The sequence below is a fragment of the Guillardia theta genome (genome assembly GCF_000315625.1).
Source record: "Guillardia theta CCMP2712 unplaced genomic scaffold GUITHscaffold_79, whole genome shotgun sequence".
NCBI lineage: Eukaryota > Cryptophyceae > Pyrenomonadales > Geminigeraceae > Guillardia > Guillardia theta.
Genome location: NW_005434595.1, coordinates 350,976 through 378,385, shown reverse-complemented (window position 1 = coordinate 378,385; position 27,410 = coordinate 350,976). Strand labels below are relative to the sequence as shown.

The 27,410-nt window shown below is 52.9% G+C and overlaps 8 protein-coding genes across 8 annotated transcripts; 4 read left to right on the top strand and 4 right to left on the bottom strand.

Annotated features, from left to right (window-relative positions):
- Positions 1–432: 432 nt before the first annotated feature.
- GUITHDRAFT_114933 (hypothetical protein) lies at positions 433–3,613 on the top strand (the record flags this gene model as incomplete). The annotated part of the gene is made up of 16 exons (XM_005825981.1): positions 433–690; positions 740–832; positions 878–952; positions 1,008–1,070; positions 1,142–1,194; positions 1,488–1,529; positions 1,574–1,616; positions 1,687–1,744; positions 2,048–2,118; positions 2,203–2,274; positions 2,496–2,559; positions 2,737–2,795; positions 3,127–3,221; positions 3,288–3,335; positions 3,380–3,452; positions 3,563–3,613. The coding sequence occupies 16 exons, from the start codon at positions 433–435 to the stop codon at positions 3,611–3,613; spliced, it is 1,218 nt and encodes a 405-aa protein (XP_005826038.1).
- A 117-nt stretch (positions 3,614–3,730) lies between these two features.
- Positions 3,731–5,392, bottom strand: GUITHDRAFT_96831 (hypothetical protein). The gene is made up of 5 exons (XM_005825980.1): positions 4,664–5,392; positions 4,331–4,483; positions 4,220–4,285; positions 4,010–4,058; positions 3,731–3,820 (listed from the first exon to the last, which is right to left on the bottom strand). The coding sequence occupies exons 1-5, from the start codon at positions 5,384–5,386 to the stop codon at positions 3,786–3,788; spliced, it is 1,026 nt and encodes a 341-aa protein (XP_005826037.1). The 5' UTR covers positions 5,387–5,392; the 3' UTR covers positions 3,731–3,785.
- A 2,933-nt stretch (positions 5,393–8,325) lies between these two features.
- Positions 8,326–9,474, top strand: GUITHDRAFT_114931 (hypothetical protein; the record flags this gene model as incomplete). The annotated part of the gene is made up of 7 exons (XM_005825979.1): positions 8,326–8,518; positions 8,572–8,743; positions 8,798–8,922; positions 9,074–9,157; positions 9,196–9,268; positions 9,313–9,340; positions 9,394–9,474. 7 exons carry the CDS (start codon positions 8,326–8,328, stop codon positions 9,472–9,474), a joined length of 756 nt encoding a protein of 251 aa, XP_005826036.1.
- A 3,579-nt stretch (positions 9,475–13,053) lies between these two features.
- Positions 13,054–16,127, top strand: GUITHDRAFT_143852 (hypothetical protein; the record flags this gene model as incomplete). The annotated part of the gene is made up of 4 exons (XM_005825978.1): positions 13,054–14,985; positions 15,053–15,609; positions 15,657–15,745; positions 15,790–16,127. The coding sequence occupies 4 exons, from the start codon at positions 13,054–13,056 to the stop codon at positions 16,125–16,127; spliced, it is 2,916 nt and encodes a 971-aa protein (XP_005826035.1).
- Positions 16,091–20,873, bottom strand: GUITHDRAFT_96825 (hypothetical protein). Its single transcript, XM_005825977.1, has 7 exons — positions 20,568–20,873; positions 18,961–19,598; positions 17,850–18,123; positions 16,650–17,234; positions 16,527–16,604; positions 16,365–16,450; positions 16,091–16,321 (listed from the first exon to the last, which is right to left on the bottom strand). The coding sequence occupies exons 1-7, from the start codon at positions 20,766–20,768 to the stop codon at positions 16,192–16,194; spliced, it is 1,992 nt and encodes a 663-aa protein (XP_005826034.1). The 5' UTR covers positions 20,769–20,873; the 3' UTR covers positions 16,091–16,191.
- A 1,438-nt stretch (positions 20,874–22,311) lies between these two features.
- GUITHDRAFT_76693 (hypothetical protein) lies at positions 22,312–22,834 on the top strand (the record flags this gene model as incomplete). Its single annotated transcript, XM_005825976.1, has 3 exons — positions 22,312–22,443; positions 22,577–22,646; positions 22,749–22,834. The coding sequence occupies 3 exons, from the start codon at positions 22,312–22,314 to the stop codon at positions 22,832–22,834; spliced, it is 288 nt and encodes a 95-aa protein (XP_005826033.1).
- Positions 22,835–23,133: 299 nt separating this feature from the next.
- On the bottom strand, positions 23,134–23,739 carry GUITHDRAFT_76752 (hypothetical protein; the record flags this gene model as incomplete). Its single annotated transcript, XM_005825975.1, has 1 exon — positions 23,134–23,739. One exon carries the CDS (start codon positions 23,737–23,739, stop codon positions 23,134–23,136), a length of 606 nt encoding a protein of 201 aa, XP_005826032.1.
- Positions 23,740–25,231: 1,492 nt separating this feature from the next.
- GUITHDRAFT_143849 (hypothetical protein) lies at positions 25,232–26,296 on the bottom strand (the record flags this gene model as incomplete). Its single annotated transcript, XM_005825974.1, has 2 exons — positions 25,232–26,121; positions 26,170–26,296. 2 exons carry the CDS (start codon positions 26,294–26,296, stop codon positions 25,232–25,234), a joined length of 1,017 nt encoding a protein of 338 aa, XP_005826031.1.
- Between the last annotated feature and the right edge of the window lie 1,114 nt (positions 26,297–27,410).

Sequence of the window (27,410 nt, the reverse complement as noted above, 5' to 3'; positions counted from 1 at the left end):
ATTGATTCGATGGTTCGCTTACTTTTTTGGCTCAGGCTCTTTGCACTCGTGAAATGTCTTAGAAGCGACTAGTTGATCATGTCACGCCATCTTTTCAACGGCGAAACAGAATCGGAAGATGCAATACAAATAAATCGATGGCAGGATTGGACGAACAGAAGGACGATGTATATACGCGGTTTTGTTGTTAGAACATGTATCATGGTTTTGTTAATACGTGTGGGAGATTGCTTTCCTTGCTTTCCCTCTTTCCTGCCAAAAGCACGAGTCAGTTTTGCTGCTGAACGTTCAAGAGGCGCCATCAAAATCGGTTTCACTGCTCAAGGTGTGAGACAAGCCTTCAGCTACAAGGATGCAAGAGCGCTTGGAATCCAGCGCTGCTCTCTCGAACAGAGAGCATGTAATCTTAACTGTTTCGGTAGCAGCACTGCCATGAGGAGTTCAAGGAATCTTGATGCTTCTGGAACTTTGGACTCGGAGGAGCGTGAAGGGCCTGAGGTCTATGACGTCAGGCTTGACGGCTCTCAACAAAAACGACTCCGATGGGATGCGCGAAGCGGGAAGTTCATTGCAGATGCAAAGAATGTTGAAATTGTTAGCGATGTGGTGGAAGAGATCCGACTGGGAGAGATCACTTCGTTGAGATGGAGGATAAGTGCAAAGGGGACTGTGCGCAAGTTTGTTCGTAAGGTGAGAGATATGAGTTGCTTTTGCCTCTACGTTGACTAGATTTATCAAGGCGTCGAATGTTGCATTCAAAGTGAAGCAGTCTTTCCTGCCTAGAGGAGTGTCAGAGGACTACTACTCTTTCACCATCTGGAGAATCCTGCAGGTTTGATGTCATGGCACATGCGAAGGAGGTCTGATAGTGCTGCAGCGCATCGTTTCCTCGACCGTGAGCGTTTTCGGCACACAATCGCTTCTGCTTGCCCTCGGGGTGAAGACGAACAAAGTCAGAGGGAGTCGTTGAGGGCTGCACATGCTAAATGACCTTCGCTCTGCTCCAGGTTGGCGTCGCCGCCGCCTCTGGCTGGGTGTTCGCTAATGCTTTCGGGAAGTTTGGAAAGATGGTGAGATGTTTGTTGAGCAGGATGATGATAGCAGAGGATGTCTAGTGCTGACGTCTCTTGTTACCTGTCAGATTTTTGCTGCAAGATGGGGTCGAGACTTTGACTCTGATGCGAAGAGGTGGAGGTTTCGAGCAGCGCTGATGTTTGCTTCTTCTTGCAACCTATTAGAGGAGGTGATGGTGACGGTATCAGGTGGGTTTTTGCCAATGGGATGGAAATTTTAACCTTTGTGATCCAAGAGATCTTTACAAATGTAAGTGTATGATCGTTGCCTGGATGTTTCGACTGATCATGTGTGTCCTCTTTCTTTAACTTAGGCGTTTACCGTCCTGGTTGCCATTTCAGTTTGTTTGAAGCAAGTGTCTATTTTGACAACGTTGCTAACATTGTTGTCGACTCCTCCTGACAACCCTGCAGGTCTGCAACAAGAGGAACGTTCTACAAGCAGTTCGCCGGGAGGTGACGAGAAACTTGTCGGATGAGTCGCTGACGTGAAGCGCAAGGAACGAGAATCTCGGCGACATCACAGCCAAAGGAGATGCCCAGGTGAACTGAGAACATTGACTTTAGCTCCAAAACTTGACTACAAACTTTGCCTTCTCACTTTCTGCCTCAGGTGGCTGTCGCCGACCTCGTCGGGCTTGTCGTGGGGATCGAACTTGCGCGGCTGGCTGGTAGGAGGAGGAGAAGGGGAGGAGAAGGAGGAAAGGGTGGGGAGACGACGACGAGGAGGAAGAGGAGGAGGAGGAAGAAAGGGTGGGGAGACGAGGAGGAGGAGGAGGAGGAAGAAAGGGTGGGGAGACGAGGAGGAGGAGGAGGAGGAGGAGGAGGAGGAGGAGGGGAGCAGGAGGAGGAGGAGGAGGGAAGATGGTAGGAAAACGAGAGGGTGGTCGAATGAGTGGAGGTGAGGTTTAGTATCTTGAAAGCGAAGTTGAGGACGGAAACGAGAGGGACGGAGGAGGATGACACGGACGCAGGAACAAACGCTCTCTGCGTGTGGGGCTCGTACGTGGTGCTATCGGCCTTGGACTTTATCTTCATCCTAAAGGTCCTTTCATGCCTCCCTGCAGTCTCCTCCATCCTCGTCTCGTCCTCTAGAGGGGAGCAGCAGCAGCAGTTGACTTGTCTGCAGAGCCTCGACACCATCGTCTTCCGCTTCCTCAACCTTGAACGAGCGACCATGCTTGCAAGTGCCTTTGTGTCGGTAAGTCCTGCGAGCAGTTTGGGCTAAAAGAATGGGAGATGAGGGTAAAGGGAGGAGGGTGGGGGCAGGCAAAGGGAAGGAGGTGGGGGAGGGGGAGGGAAAATGTAGGAAAGGGGCAGAGCATGTTGGAAAGTCATGAGAGAATTAAGAAGGAATTGGATGAGAGAAGGAGGAGGAGGAGGGGACAGCCGGAAGCAAATGAATGATGCTATTTTGAACAGGAGGGAATCATCAAGTCTCCTGCAGACATCTCCAGATCAGAGCCCGTCCTTAGCCGCCCGAGACGTGCAGTCCCTCAAAGTATCAAGCCCTTCCTCCTCCCACCCCTCTTCTCTCTTTCCTTTCTCCCATTTATCTCCTTCTACCACATCCACCTTCTCCTAATGTTCTCTTCCAACACCCTTTCCTGCTGCTTCCTCCTTTTCCCATACACACGCTTCTTTTCGTTGATTGTTCTTTCAGACAAGCTCAGAGAAACTTTCAAAGGCTACTGGGCGTCGACCTTCAGGAGCATCAGTCAGGTAGACTTTGTTCTTCTTCTTCCCTCTCCTCCCTCTCCTCCCTCTCTCCCTCTCTCCCTCTCTCCCTCTCCTCCCTCTCCAACCTCTCCCTTCCTCTCTCCCTCCTTTCTTTCTCATGATCTTTGGTCTCCTTTCTGGTGCTCTCACCATCTCTATTGCCATCTAATCTCGGAGCAGACTCGCCTCAGGCCGCAGGAGCTTGGGCGTCTTGTCCACCTCTTTCGTGATCAGGCTTTCATGCTCGTCTATACCGGGAGGGGAGACCATCCTGTACGTCCTCCCTCCTCCCTCCTCCCTGCTGCTCCTGTTCCTCTCACCGCTATTCCTCCAGTGTGTGGTCTTGAAACAGAGCGCGAAGGATCTCGACATCCTGCAGTCGCTTCTCGCGCTCGAGCACTTCAGGCTCCACCTCTCCTCGAGGCAGAGGTCCTCTCCTGCTCTTTCCTGCTCTGCTTCCTCTCTCCCGAGCCCTTGACGTCTCCTCGTCTCCAGCGATTCTCTTGACTTCGAGGAGGTCCTGCAGCTCAAGGCTGACGCCAGGTGAAGCACTAAGAGGATGAGCTCAAGCTTGACTCGTGCGGCAGAGACGCAGCAGCATCACGCATGCCGTCTTTCCTCGACGGGCTGCAGGAGATAGGATGGAACTTCAAGGGCCCGGTGACCTTCCTCCTCTCGCCTCTCTCCGTCCTTCCCTTCCTCAGCTCCTCGTTCCTTTATGCACCCCTCCTCTTTGCTTGAACCCTTCCTTTCCTGACGCTGCGGGGCAGAGGGAGCCGATCTTCGTGTTTGGAACCATCGCCAACAGAGCTATGTGGTAGTCGGTAGTCGGCAGAAGAAGCGGCAAGGGGAGGAAGGAGGATCGGGGGTGGGGGAGGGTGACGAAGGGGACGAAGGGGGTCAGAGGGAGGTAAGGGAGGTAGTTGGAGGGGTAACATGTCAAAGCTATCTTGTACATGTGAATGTAGATGAAACTCTATGATACACGCAAGGCTACGAGTCTGCCTCCGAGTCCGACGAGCTTCCGTCTGAAAGAAAGAGAAAGAAGTGAGGATGACACTAGCCGAGAAGAAGCAATGAGTGAGCGGTGAAAGTAGAGGAGCGACCCCAAGACTAGGACAGGAGAAGCAGGAAGGGCGGGGAGGAGCAGGAGGAGGGGGAGCCAGAGGGGCGGAGAGCAGGAGGAGTAAGGAGCAGAGGGTGTAGGAGAGCATCACCTTTGCTCTTTGTTGAGTCTCTCCTAGCAGACTTGGACTTGAGACTTACCTGGAGCGGACTGTGACTCCTCCTCTCCATTTCTCCTCCCCCCCTTCCCCTTTTTTCCGCTCTCTCTCTCTTGTCCTCTCCTCTCCTCCCCTCTCCTCCCCTCCTCGTTTCCGCTCCACTCCTCGCCTCACCTCTTCTTCTCTCCTCTACCCTATTCTTACCTTTTTCACCACCTTCACACGATCTTGTGTGTTGAGGAACAGATTGGTCCAGCTGCCGAGCTTCACCTGCCGGGGGTTCAGCGCAGAGCAAGGGGAATCCGCAACCCTTGCCTGGAGGGCATCCCTCATGCTGAAAGGACGCCCGACGCGGAGCTCGGTGAGCAGAGTCTTCTTGAGCCAGAAGCGCTTCTGAATGACGTCCCTCTTGATCTCCTTCCCGCGGTAGATCAAGTCCCACCCATGCTCCACGTCTCGTTCCTCCTCCTGCACTCATGTCAGCGAACATGCGGGAGTGCACAAGGACTGAGCGAGGAGAGGAGAGGAGGAGGAGGAGCACGCAAACAAGAGAGGAGCAGAGGACGGCAGGAGCTGGAGCAGGACGCAAAAGGATGGGGTTCAGAGAGGTTGAAAGTCGGGCGAGTGGAATGAGAGGAGGGCATGGACCTTTGGGGGGAACTCGAGGAGCATATCCCATGCTGATGTCATGGCGGCAGGGACAAGTCGCTCCAGGACTTCAGTGCCCTTGGAGAGGTCGGGGCTAATGTTGCACTCGAGGGTCCAGACGTTGAAGTCGAGGTCGACCATGAAGTCAAGCCCGAACCACTCAAAGCAGCCAAGTCTGTTGTCAATCGCCTCCTGGCAGCTGTGCATCACGTAGAGCGCGATTTGCATGCACTGAGCTCTGATCTTCTTCCACAGCTCCTTCCCGTCTCCGAAGTTGGCGTCCAGGTAGTCAGTGAGGGTGGCGACGCTCCACATTGTCCCTCCTTCCCCGTCCTCCTCCTCGTACTCGTCTGAGTGCTCCTGCACGCATCGGTTGCAGAGGTGCGCGAACTTGTTCTCGAGGCTCTCGGGCTCCAGGCTGTGATCGTCAGTGCAGAGTCGGATGTAGGGCTCGAACATCCAGACGGTAAGAGGGTTCCAGTTCGAGACCAGCACCCAAGCACGGATATCGAACTTCTTGTCGTCCAGAAGCAGGCAGTTCTCCACGTACTTCTGCACGATCGCGCTCTTCTTCCTGCTTGTCGCGTACTTGATGATGGCGATGAGATCATCGAAACACTTGATCCCTCGCCCACGCGAGCCATGCCCAGGCTTCACGATCCATACGTTCCTCGTCCCGTCCATCTTCAGTTGGATGTGATCCTCTTGCAGCCGCTGTAGCATCGCCTCCATGTCGGAGCGCATCTTGGCATCATCTGCCTCATCCCACCTGCCCTTGCGGGCTGACTCGCGCTCCTTCTCCGGTTGGGTGCGACAGTCAGGCCGGAGCTGCAGATAATCCTCCATGGTAAGCACGCCTTGCACGCTCCCGGTGGGATCCAAGCTCCTCAACTTCTGCTTGTTGTCAAGATACTTCCCACACACGTGATAAGCGGCTTCGAGGATGCGCCTCGACCTGCCGCCCTTGTCGTCCTCCCATCCAGCCTTGGTCGATGCCGAGACCGGCAGCCCCTGAAGGAATCGAACGATCTCACAGTGGGAGGCAACGAAGACGAAATCCTCGACGAAGTCCTGCATCTCCCAGGGGTTCGCCAGGTTGTACATGCGAGGAAAGAACCTGTTCATGTCGACCTTGTCCAGCCACTGCAACGATCGCAGGTTCTTCGCCAGCCCGACTTTCGTGCCGATCTCTGGGCCGGAATTGGGGAAGTGATTGACTATCTGCCCGGGCCGCAGCTGCTCGAAGTTGATGTCACCGTGGTTGATCGTCCACTTGAAGTCAAAGTTTGGCCCCTCCACGTCCCCCTCAGGACACTCTTGGAACCCTCGCTCCAGCAACGTCTCCCGCACCGTCTTGTTGCCTGCTAGCACGACTGCCACCGGCCGGTCCTGGTCAAGGTTTCTCCTCCTCTTGAACGCTGTCATCGATTCCTTGAACTCTTGCTCCTCCTCCGAGCTTCCACGGAAATGTTCATACAGCTGCTTGCGAGCCCTCAGCCACTGCTGGTCTGTTGCTTGGATAAACTCTTCTATGCTCGCTGAGATATTCGTTCTCGGTGCCGGTTCGTCCAGCAGCTTCTCAGCAGCTTTCTTCTTCCTGTTAGGGCTTGACTCATTCTGTTCCTGACCTTCCGAAGACTTTGCAAGCTGCCCTTTGTTCGCAACACATTTGGACGGCGATACAACTGTTTTTTTCACCAGCGACGAAAGCCTCCGTTGAATTCCCTGGGTTTGATCTGGTTGGCATTCGGATGGCTGTACACTTGGACAAGGAAGTTTGTCTGAAATCTCAGCAACCTTTGGCTCCACCTTGCTACCTTCCACTACGACATTGAGAAGTTTCAATAGCTCTTCATGCTTAGGAGGACGATCACTTGGAGCACCGTTGGAACAAACATCATCCCCATCTGGCTTCGACTCAAATCCCTGATCAATCGGAGAGGCAACATCGCCGTTTCCTTCGCCTGTCATGCTGGCCGACTCACGAGATGGTTCCGGTAAAATCTGCTTCACGATGAACTCCGAGGGATGGAGTCCGCCAGGGACTTGTGAAAGTCTTGTGGGCTTCTTGACGCGCAAGAGTTGAGCAGGAGACGACGATCGTAGCAAGAGCTTCTCATACGGCTCTTGCCTGGGAAACTCCAAGAATTCGTTCACTGAGGGCCTTCGAAAGACGGGAAACCGATATCCCTTCATGTCTACCTTGACCAGGCGGCTGACAGGAATGGAACATGTGTTGAAACCGCAGTATTCGGCTTGCTTGTTGAGACAGACCTCCGGCAGCACCTCACAGCTTTCCTCCCCCGCGATATCTACACTGTCAACAACCTGAACAGCATCCCCCGTCTCGCGTTTCTCTACCCGCTGGACGCTTGAGATGCTGGAAGTCGAGTGCCGCAGAGGAAGGCCTCTCTTTATTCGTGCTGATTGTGTCGGGATGCAGCTTCCTCGCCATATACCACTAGAGCTGGGAGCTGGTTCCAGCACCAGCCGGTTTCCTCTTTGTTGACACCCCGGTAGATATGCGCGGCCAATAAGGCAGGGCAACTCATTCGAAAGATCAGTTGGTCTAGTTTCGAAGATTCTCATGGAAATATCTTAATCATCTCTTGTTCTCAACTGGCTGTTCAAAATTGATTCAGAAAATGCACGTGAGAAGAAGAGAAAGGCAACGATTTTCAAGTTGATCAAGGTTTGGAAGACAAGTCTGTTCAAGCACATGTCTATCTTCCTCAGTCTTCATTTATTTATCTCTTCTCGTGACAAACTTTCACTTTTTTCAGACCGCAAGAGGAATGGCAGGAAGTGAGCATATTCGCTAGGATCTTGACCAAAAGGTTTCACAGTGATTCTTACCATCTTATTCCTTCTCCTAACCTCCCACCGAATTACCCTTTCCCCGACTCTCGTCCGCTCTCGTGCCTTCTCTTGATCGCTCTGGAGCCCTCCCTCCCTCCCTCCCTCTCCCCTCGATCAATCCCCCCCCGCCTTCCCCCCCTTCTCTACTCCTCCCTCCCTCCCTCTCTCTTCCTCCCTCCCTCCCTCCCTCCCTCTTTCCCTCTGCTGCTACCGACCCCATCGCCTGACCATCGTAAGTCTCCTCACATCGCCAACGGAAAACGGTTAAATATCAATAACGATCCGGGCGGTGAATTGCCCGGCCCGGCGGCCACCGGCACTGCGGCTCACGAGTCAGCGACTCAGTGCCCCCCTCCCGGCTCCCTCCTGGCAGACTCCCTCCCTCCCTCCCTCCCTCCCTCCCTCCCTCCCTCCAGGTTCCCTCCCTCCCCCGGAGAATCTTTCCCTTTTAGGCTCCTGAGTGACTGACCTGCAACAGCCTCAGTGAGTTTATTAGCAGTGACTATGGGGGTCACGGAGTCCGGTCACGGTCACCCCGCGTCACGACTGAATGGCCGGGCCGCGGCACTGCGGCAGTGACCCCGCGGGCCGGCGGCCCGCCGGGGCCCCCGACCGTCCGATCCGATCGGACTACTGCAGCCTCGGACTCTGAGTCGGAGGCACTGACCGGCTGAGGGGGGCCTGAGCATGGAATGATCCATCTACGGAAGGGCAGCAGGGGATTGAGAGGAGGATGGACGAGGAGGAGGAGGGTACAGCTCCTCGTCCTCCTCTTGCCATCGTAGAAGAACGTTCAGCCCGTCATGTTCAACCTCTTCTCTTTGAAGCGTCAGCAGAATGATGAACTTTGCTCGGAGCAAACTGTCGACAAGTCGATAGATGGACTAGATGCCAACTCTACGCGGAAGATACGCGAATGTCACGCGTCCCCCAAGGAGAGGGGACACGTTTCATGGACTATAGTACATGATTGTACTTCACAAAGTGATTCACAAGGTGATGGGTGGTTGTGAAAGCTGTTTCATTTGATCCTAACATCATTTGCAAAGTGAGCCATCCAAGTTCGAGTGCTGGCCCCTTTCATGCAGCTTGCTCTTGTTGCGCTAGGAAGCAACCCATGCAACAGACTCTGGAAGAGATGGATTTTGAGCGGGGCATATGGGGAGCTGCTGCTCTCGGTGACCTTGAGCGAATGCGAACACTTCTTGAGGAGCGTCAGCGGTGATTCCTACTAACAAGGAGGATTCTTAACGTGATCATGTTCAATGAGTGCAGGGACGTGAACGCTTGCGACAAGTCCGGGTATACGGCACTGCATTATGCCGCAAGAAGCGGTAAAGACCAGATCTGTCAGTTGCTGCTCGATCGCAAGGCGGCGGTCAACGCGTGTGCCGGGGAATGTGAGGCGACACCGCTTCATCGAGCATGCATTGGCGGCCATATATCGGTGAGATTCGTTTTTGATGAGACTGATGCGATTGATATTCAGTTGTTGTGTCGTAAAAGTTCCTCTGCGACAACATGGCGGATGTTTGACTCATGGACAGACAGTCAAGCTGCTGGCGAAGAATGGCGCCAACTTGGCGCTAGTAGACATCGATGGAGAGACGTGTTTGCATAAGGCGAGGACACTGCGTTGTGTAAAAAGTGCTGATTATCGAAGAGATAGGCAGCAAGATCAACAAACGCTCCCTTGGTCGAATATCTTATGAAGGAAGCACAGTTTGACATGGGTATGTCGGAGCGGTCAAGTTTCATCATGACATCCTGAAAGCTGTGATAGCATACAGGAACAGACGAGGGCAAACAGCTGCAGAGGTGAAATGTACAAGAGCGTGTAAAATTTATCATAACATGAGGGCAACCTTCAGGTGGCATCGTGTGAAGAAGTGTCGAATGTCTTTAAAATCGTGTCGAATACCAACAAATCTCGTATCTTTCCTGTCAAGTAAATCAGTATTCATCTGAGATCACAAGTGATGATCCTTGCACGTCACATCAGATTAGACATCTCCTATCACCGGGAACCATCGGCTCTGATTCTGTTCTGTCACTTATCATTTCCCTCGTTCCCTCCACCAACTGCTGCGGATTTCCCGCCATCCGCATGCAAATCTATGAGCGAACGATCTGATCACAGTTTTTAGATATCAATCGTGCACCCCTTCTTTTACCTTGTACTACCCCACCCTTTTGTATCCCGAGATCAGATGGGACCCTCGGTGGCATTCGGGAGATGCCGAGGTGGGGGTGTGACATTGGGAGAAGGAGTCAAAGGAGCCTAATGAAAGAGTGGGGTGGGGTGGGTGATTCTTTTTTTCATGTTCACAAGGCGGGGATCTGTGCGGCCGCCTACAATGCTTGAGAGGACGCAGCAGAGGCAAGGAGGTCAGGAGGAAGAGTAGGAGAAAGAGCTCACGCGTGTTGATTGAAGCTTCTTCTTCTCCTCCTTCTCCTCCTCCTCCTCCTCCTCCTCCTCCCCCTTCTCCTTAGACAGCCATCCTTCCTCGTGGATCTCATTCACAACACTCTCGTCACTATTGATTGCGTTGATTGATAACAAAACAGTGATCAATAGACGAGCTATGAGCTTTGGATATTATTCATTTTCACGTTCTTGTCTTGAAGCATGGAACCTTTTCATACTAATTTCATTGTTGATGTTAAATCTCACCGATACTCGGTCTTCAGTATCTTGCATCGGATTTCCAGGATTTTTCTCTTGCAATGGGGACGATGGCATTGAGCGCAGGTATCTGAAATCAACGTACACATGTCCCAAATCAAACGCCGAGCAGGCGACTTTAGATAACTTCCGACCATCTCGTAATTTCTCAGAGATCAAACATTTCTTCTCACCCTTGGAGGTGATATTAGAAGAAATAGAGCAAAAAGTGGAATTCTCTAAGACACAAGCTTGCAACGCGACTCCGATCCTGCTCAGCACCTATGGGGATGAACACTTGGCAAATGAAACAAACTTTCTGGACTGGGCGGCGCAGCAGGCTCTTTATTTGCGCGATTCAATCAGATCCTGTCTTGTGGGCAAGGCGAAGGGTGACAAAACATCGTTTTTGGAATGTAATTGCATCCTGTGTAAACAGTACAAATCTTCTTCTTCTGTTGTGACTTGGATGCCCATAAAACGGTATAGCAAACGGGCCGTCGAATCAACCTATGCACGCAGTGACAATTACATGGACTTAATTCAAAGTCCTTTTGGAGAGGAGAGAGACCTACAACATGAAAATCAGACATGGGTTGAAATGAAAGCAGGCAACACTACATATATCCAATACATTCAACGAAAACATCTGAGAGATGAAAGCATATTTGAGACAAAACCGAAACAGGAACCGAAGAAAACCATGCAAACAACACAAAAAAGCAACATCAACCAAACAGAGGTACAAAAAACACCTCATCTATTGCTTGCCCACAACTCAAAAACGCAACAAAAAACAAAAACAATCATACAGGACATAAACCTATCCACAATCTCATCAAATATACGAACAGCTCTGGGGTCATGTCTAGGGAGCTGGAGAAGGCGGGAGGCGGAGGTAGAGGGGGAGGCAGAAGCGCGCATCGCTGTGCAGTCGATGCCGTCTGTGGTCGGCTGGTGGGAGGCAGGGAAGAGGAGACCAAGACGGGGAGGGACAGGGAGCGAGGCCTTGGCGCTTGTGACGAGACACGCAGCCATGCTGCAGGAGGCGGTAGCAGCGGTGCTGGCGGGAGAGGGCGGCAAGGCCGGGCAGTCAGTGCTGGGTCAGGAGACTGTGTCATGGCTGGTCGAGCGGGTACGGAGCGTGAGGCAGCTGATTGCGGAGCAAGGCGGGGGCGGGGGCAGCAGGACGGCAGGGGCCAGGAGGGACGGGCGGGTAGCCCCGAGCGTGGTGACGTGGCGGCAGGAGGCTACGGGCAGGCTAGGGCGGATGAGCAGGGCAGGAGGCAGGGCCGGGGAGGGAGGGGAGAGGCGGAGGGAAGAGGGGGGCCCGAGGAAGCCGTCGGTGGTGACGTGGTACCCGAGCAGCAAGCAAGGAGCACAGCGTGTCGGGCAGGGAGTGTCGGCGGATACCAGGGTGAGGGGAGAGCGGGCTGAGACAGCCAGGGCCGCGGAGGGCAGGGGAGAGCAGGAGAGCTGGCAGGAGGCAGTCGGGGCAGCGTGGCGATGGGCCGGGGGGTCGTGTCTAGGGAGCTGGAGAAGGCGGGAGGCGGAGGTAGAGGGGGAGGCAGAAGCGCGCATCGCTGTGCAGTCGATGCCGTCTGTGGTCGGCTGGTGGGAGGCAGGGAAGAGGAGACCAAGACGGGGAGGGACAGGGAGCGAGGCCTTGGCGCTTGTGACGAGACACGCAGCCATGCTGCAGGAGGCGGTAGCAGCGGTGCTGGCGGGAGAGGGCGGCAAGGCCGGGCAGTCAGTGCTGGGTCAGGAGACTGTGTCACGGCTGGTCGAGCGGGTACGGAGCGTGAGGCAGCTGATTGCGGAGCAAGGCGGGGGCGGGGGCAGCAGGACGGCAGGGGCCAGGAGGGACGGGCGGGTAGCCCCGAGCGTGGTGACGTGGCGGCAGGAGGCTACGGGCAGGCTAGGGCGGATGAGCAGGGCAGGAGGCAGGGCCGGGGAGGGAGGGGAGAGGCGGAGGGAAGAGGGGGGCCCGAGGAAGCCGTCGGTGGTGACGTGGTACCCGAGCAGCAAGCAAGGAGCACAGCGTGTCGGGCAGGGAGTGTCGGCGGATACCAGGGTGAGGGGAGAGCGGGCTGAGACAGCCAGGGCCGCGGAGGGCAGGGGAGAGCAGGAGAGCTGGCAGGAGGCAGTCGGGGCAGCGTGGCGATGGGCCGGGGGGTCGTGTCTAGGGAGCTGGAGAAGGCGGGAGGCGGAGGTAGAGGGGGAGGCAGAAGCGCGCATCGCTGTGCAGTCGATGCCGTCTGTGGTCGGCTGGTGGGAGGCAGGGAAGAGGAGACCAAGACGGGGAGGGACAGGGAGCGAGGCCTTGGCGCTTGTGACGAGACACGCAGCCATGCTGCAGGAGGCGGTAGCAGCGGTGCTGGCGGGAGAGGGCGGCAAGGCCGGGCAGTCAGTGCTGGGTCAGGAGACTGTGTCACGGCTGGTCGAGCGGGTACGGAGCGTGAGGCAGCTGATTGCGGAGCAAGGCGGGGGCGGGGGCAGCAGGACGGCAGGGGCCAGGAGGGACGGGCGGGTAGCCCCGAGCGTGGTGACGTGGCGGCAGGAGGCTACGGGCAGGCTAGGGCGGATGAGCAGGGCAGGAGGCAGGGCCGGGGAGGGAGGGGAGAGGCGGAGGGAAGAGGGGGGCCCGAGGAAGCCGTCGGTGGTGACGTGGTACCCGAGCAGCAAGCAAGGAGCACAGCGTGTCGGGCAGGGAGTGTCGGCGGATACCAGGGTGAGGGGAGAGCGGGCTGAGACAGTCAGTCGTTTTTCTGGGTATTTGAACGTTTCTCAAAAGTTGCTTCAAGGAGATCAATCTGCTGAGCAAATTGCCGTTTCCTCAACAAATATTTCAGACACTTTGGAAACAATGCACACTGACTCGGTATCTGTTACAATAAGACCAAATGCAAACCCAACATCTACGAAGAACCTTGCACCATCAGATCAAAGAATCGACAAAAAAGAAATCAAACGCATCGCATTTCAGGCACGAAAGTCTTTGATGCAAGCAACAAAACATCTTAAAAATCGACAATGGGAAAAGGCATTGTCTGCCTGCGAGCGGGCGCGGGAGCAGTTCAGGCAGGCGGGGACGGATAAAGAGCAGGCTATCGAGGCTCTAGCGCTACAGGCGAAGGAAGGGGCGCGAGCGTGCGAGCTTGTAGCGGTCGGGGACGAGGCGCTGAAGGAGGCAGAGGGCTGCGTGTCGTCGGGGGCTTGGCAGGAGGCGCTGGCGGCATGCGAGCGGGCGCGGGAGCAGTACAGGCAGGCGGGGACGGACAAGGAGCAGGCTATCGAGGCTCTAGCGCTACAGGCGAAGGAAGGGGCGCGAGCGTGCGAGCTTGTAGCGGTCGGGGACGAGGCGCTGAAGGAGGCAGAGGGCTGCGTGTCGTCGGGGGCTTGGCAGGAGGCGCTGGCGGCATGCGAGCGGGCGCGGGAGCAGTACAGGCAGGCTGGGACGGACAAGGAGCAGGCTATCGAGGCTCTAGCGCTACAGGCGAAGGAAGGGGCGCGAGCGTGCGAGCTTGTAGCGGTCGGGGACGAGGCGCTGAAGGAGGCAGAGGGCTGCGTGTCGTCGGGGGCTTGGCAGGAGGCGCTGGCGGCATGCGAGCGGGCGCGGGAGCAGTACAGGCAGGCGGGGACGGACAGGGAAAGTACGGTTGAGTCGTTTGTGTTGCAGATACAGGAGGGCCAAGTTGTTTCGCAGGCCTGTGCGCTTGCGAAGGAGCTTGTTGGTAGCTCGCTTCCCGTTCTTGAATCAGACCTGAACTATGAGAAGAAGCTACTTGAGGTTGCATCGATTGTGTTTGACACAACCATGAAATCAAAGCTCTCGCTACAAGAGATTGTTTTCTTTCCCAGCACGATCCAATCTGTATTGGAGAAATCTCTTTCCCTGCCATTGTGTGACAAGATTCATATGATGGAAATCGTTCTCTTCAATCTCTCCAGATTCTTGCAGGGTTATTTTCATCGCTCCGCATCTTTGGATAATATGGTCAGTTTGATTGGAAATTTGGACTTTGTGCGCAGCAAAGTTCATCAATATCTCTCGTTGTTTTCAAGTGTTGAAAGGGAGACAGCGCCTCTTGAACTGTCGTCGAGGAGATTGAGTATGATGCAGCAATGTAGAAGATGGAGAAATGTAATGCTCATGAATGTGACAGAAAAATCCTTTTATCCTCTTTATACTCTTCAGCGCCTCTCGATGGTACAAACAGAAGAAGAATTGTTGTCGTTGGTAGAAGAAAAATCTGAGACGGAAGATTCCAAGAAGGCGAAGTTTGAGGCGCTCAGACTTGTACGCGATAGAAAGAAGAGGAAGGAGATGCGCTTGGAACTTGTAATGCGCTCCTTCCAGGCTCGATTTCAAACTCGACAGCTCAAGCACTTGTTGCTGGCTGAAAACAAGGGCATAGACAGTTCACAATCTCTGACCGATTTTTTTGATGCGGATCGAAGCCTGGAGATGGCTCGGCAAAGGATTTTTGAGGAATTCATGCAGATAGAAAGGGATGCGAAACGAGATGAAGATATGGTGAAGAGATTGAAAACCTTGAGGGAGGAACTCTCGTCCAGGGAAAAGAAAGTGAAGCAGGAGGAGGAGGAGGCTCTACTTGAGTTCCACAAGATGCAGCAGAGGGCAGAGGCCAAAGTGGACGAGACGTCCAGCGAGCTGCGAGAGTCCGAGCTGGACCTCATATCAGATGCTGACCAGGAGTTACAAGCTGAAGCGAACGAAGCGATGAAGAACTGGGATGAGATCAAGATCGACCCCTCGGCCTTTCTGGGCCTTCAGGTGAGGGCACTCAGACTGTCATACTTGCCTTATTGGGTGCTCATATGATGCTCTAACTCGCGTGCAGGATCCCAAGGCCAACTCGAAAGTCGAGATCCCCGAGGATACAGGTACATCGCTCATCCCGCCGGAGCTAGAGGAAGCAATCTGGCGGGAGCGAGAAGCAGCTCTCAGGGAGATCGAGGAGGATCGAAGAAACAGCGGGGTGGACGGTCCTCTGAAGCCACTGACCTCCCTCCCATCCGTCGTGACCTGGTGGCTGCCCGAACGGCAGATGCCGCGGATTGTTTTCAACGAGTCCGATATCATCAGCGTGCAGAAAGTGCCGGACGAGTTGGTCGAGGATCTGTTCCGAAACCTCGGCAAGAAGATGCCTCTGCAGACTGACAACGCTACGCAAGGTCAAGACGTCATCGTTGACTCAGACTCGAAGCTCCGCGGCAGCCCGCCCGACCGCGATGAAGCTCTCGCAAACGATGATGCCCCTGTCGGAAAACGTCCGTTGCCCTCGTTGCCCGACGGCGAAGCTGCGCAGCTTTCTGCACTGCACAGTCTGACGGCGACAGGGAAGGATGAGGACTTCTGGGAAGCCGTTCAGGCTGGAGACATTGTTCGCTTCTTGAGGTGACAAGGTTTGAAGAGGCGTGCCAAAGTGTCTGACAGGCGTGTAGGATGGTGGCAGCGGGAGAGGATCCTCTGCAGAAGCAAAGGCCAACAGGAAGAGGAGCGATACACATGGCAGCGGCGAGGGGAGACAGCGGTAAGATGCGGAGACTGCTGTTGCCTTCCCTCACTGTCTCTCAGCGCTCATCGAACTTCTCCTGGAGCTCGGGGAGGACGTCAACGTCGCCATGGCCAACGGCCTCACCCCTTTGCACTGCGCTGCCATGAACGGGCGAAGCGTCGCAGCCCTGCGGCTGGTCGAGCTGGGAGCTGACCTGCTGTCAAGCATCTCAGGTGTGACCCCAGCAGAGCTGGCAGCAGACGTGGGATACGTGAGCACAGCTCGGGTGCTACTGGAGGTGCTGAGGACGTGGAATCACATCCGACGGACGATCCACATGCAGAAGCGCGGGAGGCAGATGAGCACGAGAAGAGAGGAGAGCAAAGGAAAACATGTACAAGAAGCGGCAACTGAATAAACATGACAAGAAACACGTGCAGGAGAAAAGAAGCGGAAGGGCCGGAAGGGGTCCATGGCCTCTGCTATGACTTGACCTGGTAGACGAGATAGACGAGCTGTTGGAAGTCCTCGAGTTCAAGTTCTCCTCCCCCTTCGCCTCCTATCCCTTCCATGAAGCTCTCGATCGCTCTCGTGCTGATGTCAGCTCCAAGACTGCCATCAAGTCAGCTTAGCTGAAGTCAGTCGCTCTTGTCACCTCAGCAGCCACTTGCGGAACTCCGACAGGTCGAGAGTCCCCGAGTTGTCCTCGTCTAGCTCGTAGAAGATTGTCTTGGCCCGCATCTTAATCACCGTCAGCGTCTGCCTCCTCCTCCTCCTCCTCCTCCTCCTCCTCCTCCTCTTCCTCCTCCTTCCTTACCCTCACTTTGTTGCCCGTGAGCCCAGGCCCGAGGAAGCTGAAGATGACAGCGCCCGCTCGCTCCCTCTCAGCGAGGATCTGCGACAAGGTCAAACCCAACGGGAGCAGGAGGGCTGGACTTACCCTGACTTCATCCAGCATCTCCTGATCCAGGATCACCGCCCCATCCGTCGCCGTCCGATCTTCACCAATGCGCTTGTTCCTGGCGATCTCCAGTTGGTCGAGGCCCCCGATCACCTTGAGCTCAGCTTCCAGCGAGCTCTGCTCGATCTCCTGCAGCTCCTTCTCGGTCCTTGTCAGGTAGGCCTCTACCTGTCGCCGCTGCTCAATCACGTCGGGGAGCAGGTTTCGATCGGCGATGTCGTAGTTGTGGTTGTACCGCAGATGCTCCAGCAACCCCTTGGCTCCTCCCATCAACACGCCCGTCTCGATGGAGTCGAGAGGGTTTCCATCCAACGTGAGGACCGCGAGGTTGAGGAGGGAGATGGAGTAGGGGACGTGCTGCAGCCTGTTGTTCCCCAGCGAGAGATGACGCAGACTTGACATCCTCCCGATCCACTCGGGGACGACGGAGACGCAGTTGTCATTGAGCTTGAGCCGTGCGAGGGAGGAGAGCCTCGTGATCTCTATCGGAAGCTCTTGGATGCGGTTGCCGTCGAGCTGCAGGTCCTTCAACAGAGTGCAGAAGGAAATCTCCCGCGGTATCATCTTGATTTCATTGAAATTCGCGGTGAAGACGGTCAAGGATTGAAAGAGCTCGATAGAATTTGGAATCTTGCCGAGGGCATTCGAGTCTATCCTCAACACCTTGAGCTGACTTCCAGAAAACTCAGCAAACTGTTCAGGCAATAGGCTTGAATCAAGCTGATTATGATTGAGATTAAGAGATGTGAGAGAGAGATGCGTGAAGAACTGTACAGGAATCTTGCTGAGAAGGTTGGAGTCCAAGTTGATGGTTGTCAAAGACTTGCATCTTTTGATGTCTGAAGAGACCTTCTCCAACAAATTCTTCCTGACTGAGAAGCTCTTCATCGATTTCAAAACGCTGATTTCACTAGGAATCTTGCGGATACGATTGTTGTCGAGGTTGAGGTCAGTGATCCAGTTCATCGAATAGAGGATCGTCGGCAGAGCAACGAGCTTGTTGTCCTCTACCATGGTGACCTTGGACCAGTCGACCACAGAATCAGCTGAACCGCGAAAGATCCCTTGGAGGAACAACTTGAGCGTCGGAGTGCCTGATCGCTGAATCTCTTCGGGGATCTCGAGCTCCTTATTTCCTTCTATCTCGATCTCCTCGAGCTGCTCCAAGTTGCAGAGGACGGCAGGCAAGTGCTTGAGACGGTTCCTCCTCACGTCCAGACGCCTCAACCTGCTCAGCTTGCCGAGGGTGGCAGGGAGCATCTTGATCCGGTTGCTGCTCAAGTCGACCAACTCGAGCTGGGGTAGCTGCTCGATCTCTGAGACGACGACCTTGAGGTTGTTGTCTCTCATGGTCAGCTCCGTGAGAGACGTCAGCTCGATCACCTCCTTTGGCAACACGCTGATGGTAAAACCCGACAGATCGAGCCGTCGAGACAGAACAGCCTGAGAGGAACTCGGTCAGTGACTGCGTTCAGACAGCAAGCAAGGTCTTACGTCGTGCAACCGTCGCAGGTAGTCCGTCAGGATAGAAGCATCCTTCTTGCTCGTTGAGAGAATATCGTCGCAAGGGATAATCACAAAATGTGGCTCATCCAGCGTCAATGTCTTCAAACTCGTACAAAATCCAAGACCATAGGGCAATCTCTTTAACTCATTGCCGCTGATGTTGAGGTGCTTCAGTTTCTTGAGATCTCCGATCCCTTGCACGTCTCCTGCTCCCTTGTAGATGTTATTCACTAACCGCACCCACTCGTCCATATCGATCTCATCGTCCCCATCGTTACTCACTTCCTTCACCATGATGTTGACAACGGCTTCGTCAATGTCGACTCCGAGGTGATGGAAGCATCTAAGTAGCTCGTCTATCCCCAGTGTTCCTCCCCCATCCTCGTCGATAGCCGCGAAGATCTTCTCTGATCGCTCTCGCAGCTGCCTGTCGTTCAATCCATCCCCGAGCTCTCTCAGCAGCGCCGCTTTCGCTCGCCTCTTCTTCGCCGCAACCTCATCGGACATGTACAAGTCGCAGTCGCCTTTCAAGTGGGTTACCCTGCCATCAGCCTCTCCCATCACAGCGGTCAAAGTCTTGAGGCGATTCTTGGAGATGTCAAGCTCGGTCAAGTTCGACATAACCAGGACATCCGCATGTATGACTTCGATCCCCATGTCGCTGAAGTTGAGCGAGTTGCTTTGCTTGGCGCTGTGAAAGGCTTGCAGGTACTGGATGACCTGATGGTATGACTGCTTCATGATCGCATTCGGCGGGGAAATCCACTTGTCCCACTTGGTGTACGAAAGCTTGCGCAGACCGCGCATGGAGCCCATGCCGAGCGGGAGTTGGATGAGTGGATTACCCTCAAGGAAGAGCTGCCGCATGGCGGTTGAGTTGCTGATAGAGCTGGGAAGAAATCGGATGTCATTCTTGGACAAGTCCAGCGTTCGCAGGTTGTGCCAGCTACCGACCTCCATAGGGAAGGTGATGATGTTGTTGTTTGCAAAGGAAAGACTCTCCACCTTGGACAGCTGCCCCAACGTCTCCGGCAAGGCGGGGAGACGATTGCTATCCATCTTGAGCGTCGTCAAGCTCGTCCACCCCCCGACTTGCGGCGGAAGGTCGTAAATTCGATTTCCAGAGACTTCGAGGTGTCTCAGATTGACCAATGTTGAGCATTCAGGAGGAACGAACTCGATCGTGTTGCGATTCATGAACAATTCTGTGATGCTTGTCAGGTACTGCAGACACGGGGGCCAGATATCTAGCTGGTTGTTGTTGATATGCAGTGCAACCAACATCTGAAGGTTCTTCGCACTCTGTGGCAACTCACGCAGTTCGTTGTCATCAAGGTGGAGCTCAGACAGGAGGTTCAGCCCCCCAATGGTCCTCGGCAGTCGAGAAAGTCGGTTTCCTCGAATCTCAAGGGAGCGAATTTTCTTCCAGTTGTCAACACCACTATCAACTTCAGCAAGGACGTTGTTGTCAAGCTTCAGGACTGACATCTTGTGGTACTCCGGATGCTCATCCCACCTCCTGCCGATCTCGCGAGGTACCTCGTCCATGTTGAAAGAAGAAAGATCCATCACTCCGCTTCTCTCACACTCCAGCAGCGACTGCAAGAAACGCAGATGCTGACCCTGAACGACTACCACAGGCGGGGGCGTCTCAAGGTGAAAGTTGGAGTTCATGTTGATCTCCTGTAATGATTTCATCTGAGCAAGAGCAGTAGGTAGCCGATGGATCGGGTTGTCGATGATGGAAAGGTGTGTGAGGGCGGTGAGGTCTTGGTAAACTGTCTTGGGGATGCTTGAGAAATTGTTCAAATCTAGGAGCAAAGTTTTCAAAAGGCCCAACTTAAGCACAGGCAGAGTTTGCAACGTATTGTTTGACAAGTCAAGAAACTCGAGCTCTGCCATCCGACTCACTTCAATCGGAAGTTTGAGCAAGCCATGGCTGTTGAGAGAGAGCGAACAAGACGGAATCTCCTGCATGTCTTTGACCGTGTCAATCAGTTTGTCCCGGCTTCGCTTGTCAGGAAGCGCGAAAGAAAAAGTCCGTTTGGAAACCCGATCATACATCTGAAATGGATAATTGATTTTGTTCTTCTTGATCTTGATATCAACATTCTGCAGGTTGCCTATCTCAATCCAAGCATCTGCTGTTGGTCCTGAAAGCAGTTGAAAATGTGCTGACCCTGCCAATGTGATTGCAAGCTTGCAGTTCAACCAAGCTTGTTTGTCATTCTGCTGTTCTTCGTCACCTTCAAGTTTCAAAATCTGATACTCAGAAGGAGGAGGCAGGTCTTTCAAACTAGGATCCTTCATGGCTCTATACTTCAAGCAAGACATCGCTGCAATATCAATGCGACGCAAGTACTTCACGATGTTTACCGGGCCTCGAATGACGATCTCTCTCGGAGGGACTTTGAGATTCAGCTGATCCAACTGAAGGTCTTTCAACTTCGTGAGGTATCCGATGCCCAGGCAGAGCTCATCAAAGGGATTCCGAGACAGCGAGAGCATTTCCAACAATGTCAGACTTCCCAACTCAGTTGGACATGCAACTAGTTTGTTGTCATTCAACCACAACTTCCTGAGGCTTCGCATTTGTGCGAATTCTGGGGGCACTTGTTCAATCTCGTTATGATGAAGTCTCAGCTCAGTCAAAGCTGTTAATCGTCCAATCACTTCAGGAAGCCATTTGATGCGATTCTGGTGGGCCCAAAGAACAAAACACTTCCCCCCAAAGTCACTCTCGTTATAGACCACCATTGGGATAGAGAGCAAGTTCTTTTTTGAGAAATTAGCCAAACCCTCGGCACCAAGCATTTTGGAATCACCTATCGCTTCAAACTCAACGTCGATTCGATCTCTCTTGATAGCAGTCTGATGCAAGCTGGATGGCAATGGAAATTCGTCATCATACATGGGAGAATGTGCAACTTGGTCGCCCTTTGCTGCCCTGCCACCCCCATCGAGATCCCAGCGGATAGCAGAGGGACGAGCAGTGACATCTACTGTCTTCTTCTGATCCTTTGCCTTGCCTTGACCTTTCTGCTTCTTCTCGTCTTCCGTGTCGACCCTGACCTCCTTGGCTCGCTTCGCTTCTGCACCTGAGCTCTTCATGATCCCTTTGTACTCGCTCTTCATGGATGGTGGTATCTTGTTTGAAAAGTCCTCGGTGTCATTGTAATTGACTCCTTCCTCTCCCAAGGAAGAATCGACTGCCATCTCAAACTTTTTGTACTCTGACATCAGTTGATCGAAGCTCAGGTCTTGATCATCAGGGTGTGCAGACATGCCCTCCAGAGCATGAGTGTGCTTGCTGACTTGTGTGTGTGATTCTGCAGAAGGAGCATATATGTTGAGCTCCCGTTGCAGCTTCTCGAAGTCGAAAGTTTTCCATTCTTCATCGGCATGTTTATCTCCTTCGTTTTCTTCCTTGGTCCCCTGACCCTTACCCGGGTCTTTCTTCCCAGCATCTCTCGGTGAATTTCGATTCCTCAGTAGACGTAACATTGCAAGGACAGTAACAACTTTCAAGACGAGCGATATGGACGCATTCTCATCCCTCACTGCTGCATGAGAGATGCCTCTATCAATCTCCGTCTTTGAAACCCGATGAGTATCCCATCGGCAATTCAAAGCATTTTGCACCACAGGTTGTACTGCAAAAGCTCTCTTTCTGTCTGTCTGTCTTGCTGCTGCTGCTGCTCTTGCTCCTTAAAGTTCCTCCTGTACCTGCCCCTCCTCTCCGTCCTCATACTCTTGCTTCTGCTCCTTCTCCCTCTCCCTCTCCCTCGCCATCACCTGCCCCGACAACCGCCATGTGAGTGCGAGACAAAAACTCCAGTCTGCCTCAGAGCTGTGTCTAATTCAAATAAGAGACAGCATGTAATGAAGTGGCGAATATAAAAGGACAGAGAACAAGCGAACCTTTGTACCAGGAATGGCAGCAACATCGGCATGTTTGCTAAGGATGCTCACGATTCTCACCGCAGCGCATGCATGTACTTCCTTCATCCACTCAGCATCCTCTCTGTACAAGCACCAAGTTAGCAAAGGCCGACCGACCTTCAGCAACGTCGGCCGCCTCAATGTAACATTCGTTGGCCGTAGTTTGCGCGGTATTTTGATATTCATCGGGCAGATGTGCATTTGTGTGAATTGCAAGTGGGTGGAACGATGCAAAGCGTACCATTTTGTAGAAGAACAGCATCAACAACCGCACCTGACACTTGTACCTGACTTCACTCCGCGAGATGGCAGTCCTACCATTGAGGTTCTTTCCGAACATATATTGTAGCCGTACGCTCGCTGAAAGTGTTGACTTTTGATTCGCCAGGCTATTGTTCGCACAGAAGATCAGAGCCCACAAGTGATGAAAGTTTTCGGGAAAGTTTGTTTTCTCACAGTGTGAGCTGCAGCACTTGGTTGATCGAGGAATAACGATTGAATATGATGTTGTGAAGTGTGATGACTTTGGTGAGTTTGGAATATGTTTCTACATGTTTCTTTTTCATGCTCATTTTTGGAATCTTGATTCACTGATTTATCCGAAGACACTGATGAACCTGCCATTTTCAGTCAGAGATGATGGAAGGTGGAAGAAAATGATGCCAACTGGAACATTACTCGATGCAGGTTTGGTAGATATTCTTATCTTATCTTGAATTTGTTGAGTGTTTCTCACCCTGCTGTCTTGTTAACCTTTGATTCTGGAATGATTGTGTGTTTCTTTAGGGTTTACCCCTGACTTCGTTCCAACGTGAAATCTTGTATCAGAACTCTTACAATTTTCGGTATGCCGAAGTTGCGCCTGTGCTCATGATAGTAAATGTGTGGGTTTATGACAGTAAATATTTCTATCTAAATTCATCTACACTTCATATTCCAAACTCAACAAGGATGATTTCTAGTCCTTCCATCTTCCCCACCAGGTATTCACATCTGCTTCTCTTCACTTCTTAACTCAGCGTGCGCCTTTGGATTTGATGCCCAGACTTTCAACTCGGTCCTGCAAGAGTCTTTCATTTGTTTCACATCGAGGCTTGTTGCCGGTGATCGAGAAAACAATCGATTCCAATCCCCGAAAGAAGCCCGAGTTGTCTAACAAGGAATTGCAATGTCCCGAAACAATACAATAATTTCCATCAAATGGAGGTCGATGATGTGCCAAGTGGCTCTTACGCGAGACGATAACATTCCAATCTTGCAAAAAGTTGATCCATGCACTAACCTGTGACGGACTCATGTGGCTCCACTTGTGCAACTCCTGCGATAGGTTGATAAAGCATATTGCAGTCGTCATCCAGAGAATAAGGTATGGGTTGTCCAGGAGAAGGATACCAGCAAGACAGAACGGGGATGTTGCTTGACAAATCTTGTAGATGTTGTTGCAGACTTGACGATACGTAATTGTCCATGGAAGCTCATGGTGACCCTGAAAAGCTTCGATTTGTGTACCGAAGACAGGTGTGTTCTTGGTACCATAGTTGTCCATGGCCCAATGGTAAACACCAGATCCAAAATCTGCGAACTCGTATCCCAGAGCCACAGCTGACAGAGTCGCTATCATGGTTGATGCGCTTAGTTCAGGAAGCATCCAAATGCCTTTGACCGCGAGGGCAGCAAGTAGAAAGTATGACACCCCAACAATTGCTTTCTGTTCATTGGTGCTCACAAGAATATCTCCTTCGACCAAGGGTTTGAAATAGTCCGTCGCTTTTGCCCTTCCCTGCCCATCAAGCTCTTGCCCAACCTCTTCCAACACTGCTTTCCCCATTCGTAGATTCACAGGCTTAGCATACGTATTCGCTGGTTTAGAAGAAAGAGGAGAGCTGGTCCGAGGGATGAGAGAGGAAGTGACGAAAGAGGAAGGAAGGCGTGAAGGGGGAAGTGGTGCCCGAAGAGCTCCTCCCATGGCGACCACCATCCCCAACATAGCTAACCTCAGCATGATCGTGTAGGAAGCCGTAGTTGAGGGTCGCACGTGGGTGAGGGTGGGGAAAGGGAAAGCGGGGGTGGTCGATGGAGTATTAGTGGGAATGTGGGTGGGTAGGCATGTAAGAAAGGGGTATACAAGGGGGTGGGGTGGCAGTATAAATGAGAGGCTGCTTTATGCGTTCACTGGTCTTAGGTCTCTTTTACTCCGGCAACCTCCTCCGGCAAGGCCTTTGCGCTTGCTGTCTGAAAACCATCGAAGTGATTCCTTGACTGCCCGCTCCATCATTCCTGTCCATCTCATCCTGTACATCTCCTTCGACCTCTCTTCTCCTCTCCCTCTCTCCTCGTCCTACTCCTTCAGCTTCAGCTTCGTAGACCCTTTTTGACATGCCTGATCATTTATTTTCCTTTCTTCTAATGACAAGCGAGGGATAGATATCGCCAACCTGGATCTGTTTTTTCGTCTGTATCAGGGCCTGCATCCTCTGCCTTCTCAGCTACCGCCATGCCCTCGACCTCTACTTTCCCCTAGTTCTCAGGAAACGAGTTACCCGTTGAATTACGAGGTCCTGCCATACATGCTCTAGATCAAGACAAGAATCACCATACCACTGCTGGTTACCTTGTGAACATCGTTTCTGTTCTTTTTGGTTCCTTCTTCAAGCGCAAAATCTGCTTGCTGTTGTACAAAAGTTGCTCATATCTTGCGATGTCGGTATTAAACCAGCCGTGCCTGTGAGTTCCAATCCGCATGATCGTGCTCCGGCATGACACACCTTCAATCTCCCATCATTGACAGCAAAGGAAGTTCAGAGTTCTGTCGGAATCTAAAACTGCTGTTCCATGATGAGAATATCTGTTCCATCATGAGAATAGGAATAGATCATCCAGAGAAGGTTCATTTCAATTGTAGGAAATACCACTTAGTACTTTTTGTCAAGAAGAATTTTATTTTGGTGCGTTAAAGGTATAGCAAATCTACATGAGTCATTGGTTTCGCTGCCTGCACGCATGCAGAAGCAGCGACTTCTGACACTCGTCAGAAGGAAACAATACACTTTCCTTATTCAGACTCTGTGAACGAGGACCGTCCTCCAATGCCGTCAGAAACGTCGCATTGTGATCTAGCAAAATTCACGAGGTTTGGATCCCAACAGTCCTTGATTCGACTCATCCGATTCACTTTCTGAATTTTCAATGTAATGCCAGAGTCCTGCCAAGAACGCGCACACAATCAAAATCCAAGTGATCAAGATAGCTGGACTATCACTGCTGCTCACAAAATCCTCGGTGACAGATATGAAGATCAGAAACAGGGAGTACGTCAATCGAGTGCAAGACCAAGAGACTCCAGCCAGCAAACAAGAAAGTCCGATGCCGTTGGCAATAGCCAAAAGAATGGCCAACACAGGACAATTCCCTGAGTAAGTAGTCTGGGACATGTCATAATGGGCCTGCAAGTACGCAACCATAGGACATTCAGACGAAAACGACAAGTAAGTGCCCAAGAGGATTCCTGCTATCCCGATCCCAGAAAGAGTGACGCGCCACTGAGATTGCAATCCCTTTCCCCACCACAACTCCCTCTCCAAGTAGCGCGCACTTAAACAATCGTGAATTCCCTGTAAATCTGCAGCCTTGACAGCATCCTTGTCCCGATAAAAGAATACAGTATTGATCTCACTGTAAAGCAGGAACGCCACTCCAACAAGCGTGAGAAAGCCTCCGACATACTGCAATGTGTTGGCCATAGCTGCTCCTTGTGGATGACCTTGTGCCCATATGCCGGCAGCGATGCTAAGACCATTTTCATCCTGAATCTGGGTCTTCTCTTTTGGTGCTTGATCATCCTCTGAGTTGTTCTTGACATCAGAACTTGTGGCAGCAGCAGGAGATGCGGTTTCAGCAGGAGCAGCAGCCGCTACTGTTGGAGCAGACGAATTGCTTGATCCTGTACTGCTGTTTGAACTGCTTACTTCGGCAAGGCCCTGAAACCTTCCAAGTGATATCAAGCCTGAGAAAGTTGGTCAAAGATGAGTCATAGAGTCGAATGATTTCACACCCGGAGGAGCTCTGTGACCAGCCAGCTTTGGGCGTTGAGAATTCGATCCCGAGTCAGGACTAAAGGAAACGATAGCTGCTGCCAGAGCAAGTGTGCTGACTAGGATGCCAATGGCAACCTGTTGCATATTTGCCTTCCGACCTGTTCGACGAGTCTGCACTCACAAATCAGACGAGCACACCAGGAGAAAACAAGTATGACCACTACTTCGAAAGTTTCCCATCTTTGATTTGCGCCATAGTGATGGCCTAAAAAAGCAATCGATCAGAAAAATTGTGCAGAAAATTTGTTTTGGTCAGGCTACTGCAAGATGTAATTTTCGAATCAACTTTCATCTTTGTTGCTGTCTACACAAGCAACACATCACAATCAGTTACCACACACGAACTAGCGCTACTGCCTTTCGTACAGTATCTGCTCATCATTCCATTCATTTTCTACTTCTAGCACAGCACTGTTCTATCATTTCGCCAACATCACCAGCTGTCTAAGCGTGCTTGCCGTACCTGAACTCGACGCTGCCATGGACTGCTGGCGCCCGAATTAGAGGACTCGTCCGAAATAGAAAGAGCACATAGCCCCATCATACAAGTACCCCACCCCCCATGCTGGCCCCCATCAGATCCCGGCGGGGTATAGGTATCAGATCCCCGGTCACCGGGTCTGAGTCCGGAATCGACGGTCCGAGCACCGGGCCGGCCCGGCGGCCATCGGCCTCTGCCCCCGCCCCGGTCACACCGGGCCGGGGTGGGGGGAGTGATCGGACAGTCTGTGCTGGCTGGCGGCAAGGGCCAAAGCTCACTACTACTGTTGAGGACGGTCGGACAACCGTGAACTTCCGAAGTTCCGAAACACGACTCGTGACTCAGTCACGGTATGGAACTTATCGGAAGCAGGCAGTGACAGTGAAGCTGTGCCGGGTGTCTTCAATGTGAAGTAATTTCAATAGTATTGACCCTTGGACTAGGCTGAGGTGATCCGATCCGATCATCAGCAGCATGACTCCGAGTTCACTGGCGCCGGTTGCCAAGCCTCGGTCGGACGATGATCATCTCTGTTCGGATTCACGGTCACTTGGCACCATGCGCCCGCGTATCCGGCATACTAGACCGTACTGTACGGTCACCGTCACTGGCACAGTGTCCCGGACCGGGACTCGAGATGATCGCCGGGATCCGATCGGCCGGGCACCCGGGCCCGGCCGGCTGCGCCCGAATAGGCTCAAAAAGAACTATAGTACT

Bases quoted from the DNA above. Each gene is read 5' to 3' on its own strand.
- GUITHDRAFT_96825 (XM_005825977.1), bottom strand. From the start codon at position 20,768: ATGCGAAGCCTCAGGAAGTTGTGGTTGAATGACAACAAACTAGTTGCA. The intron at 18,124-18,960 runs GTACACCAAGTG...TCACTGACCGAG, and splicing joins CGCGGTCTGCGCAAGCTTTC to TTCCTCTCAGGCTGTTCTGT. The intron at 16,605-16,649 runs GTAAGTCCAGCC...ACCTTGTCGCAG, and splicing joins AGATGCTGGATGAAGTCAGG to ATCCTCGCTGAGAGGGAGCG.
- GUITHDRAFT_96831 (XM_005825980.1), bottom strand. From the start codon at position 5,386: ATGCTACAGCGGCTGCAAGAGGATCACATCCAACTGAAGATGGACGGG. The intron at 4,484-4,663 runs GTCCATGCCCTC...ACATGAGTGCAG, and splicing joins TCCTCGAGTTCCCCCCAAAG to GAGGAGGAACGAGACGTGGA. The intron at 4,059-4,219 runs GTAAGAATAGGG...AGTCCGCTCCAG, and splicing joins GTGTGAAGGTGGTGAAAAAG to GTAAGTCTCAAGTCCAAGTC.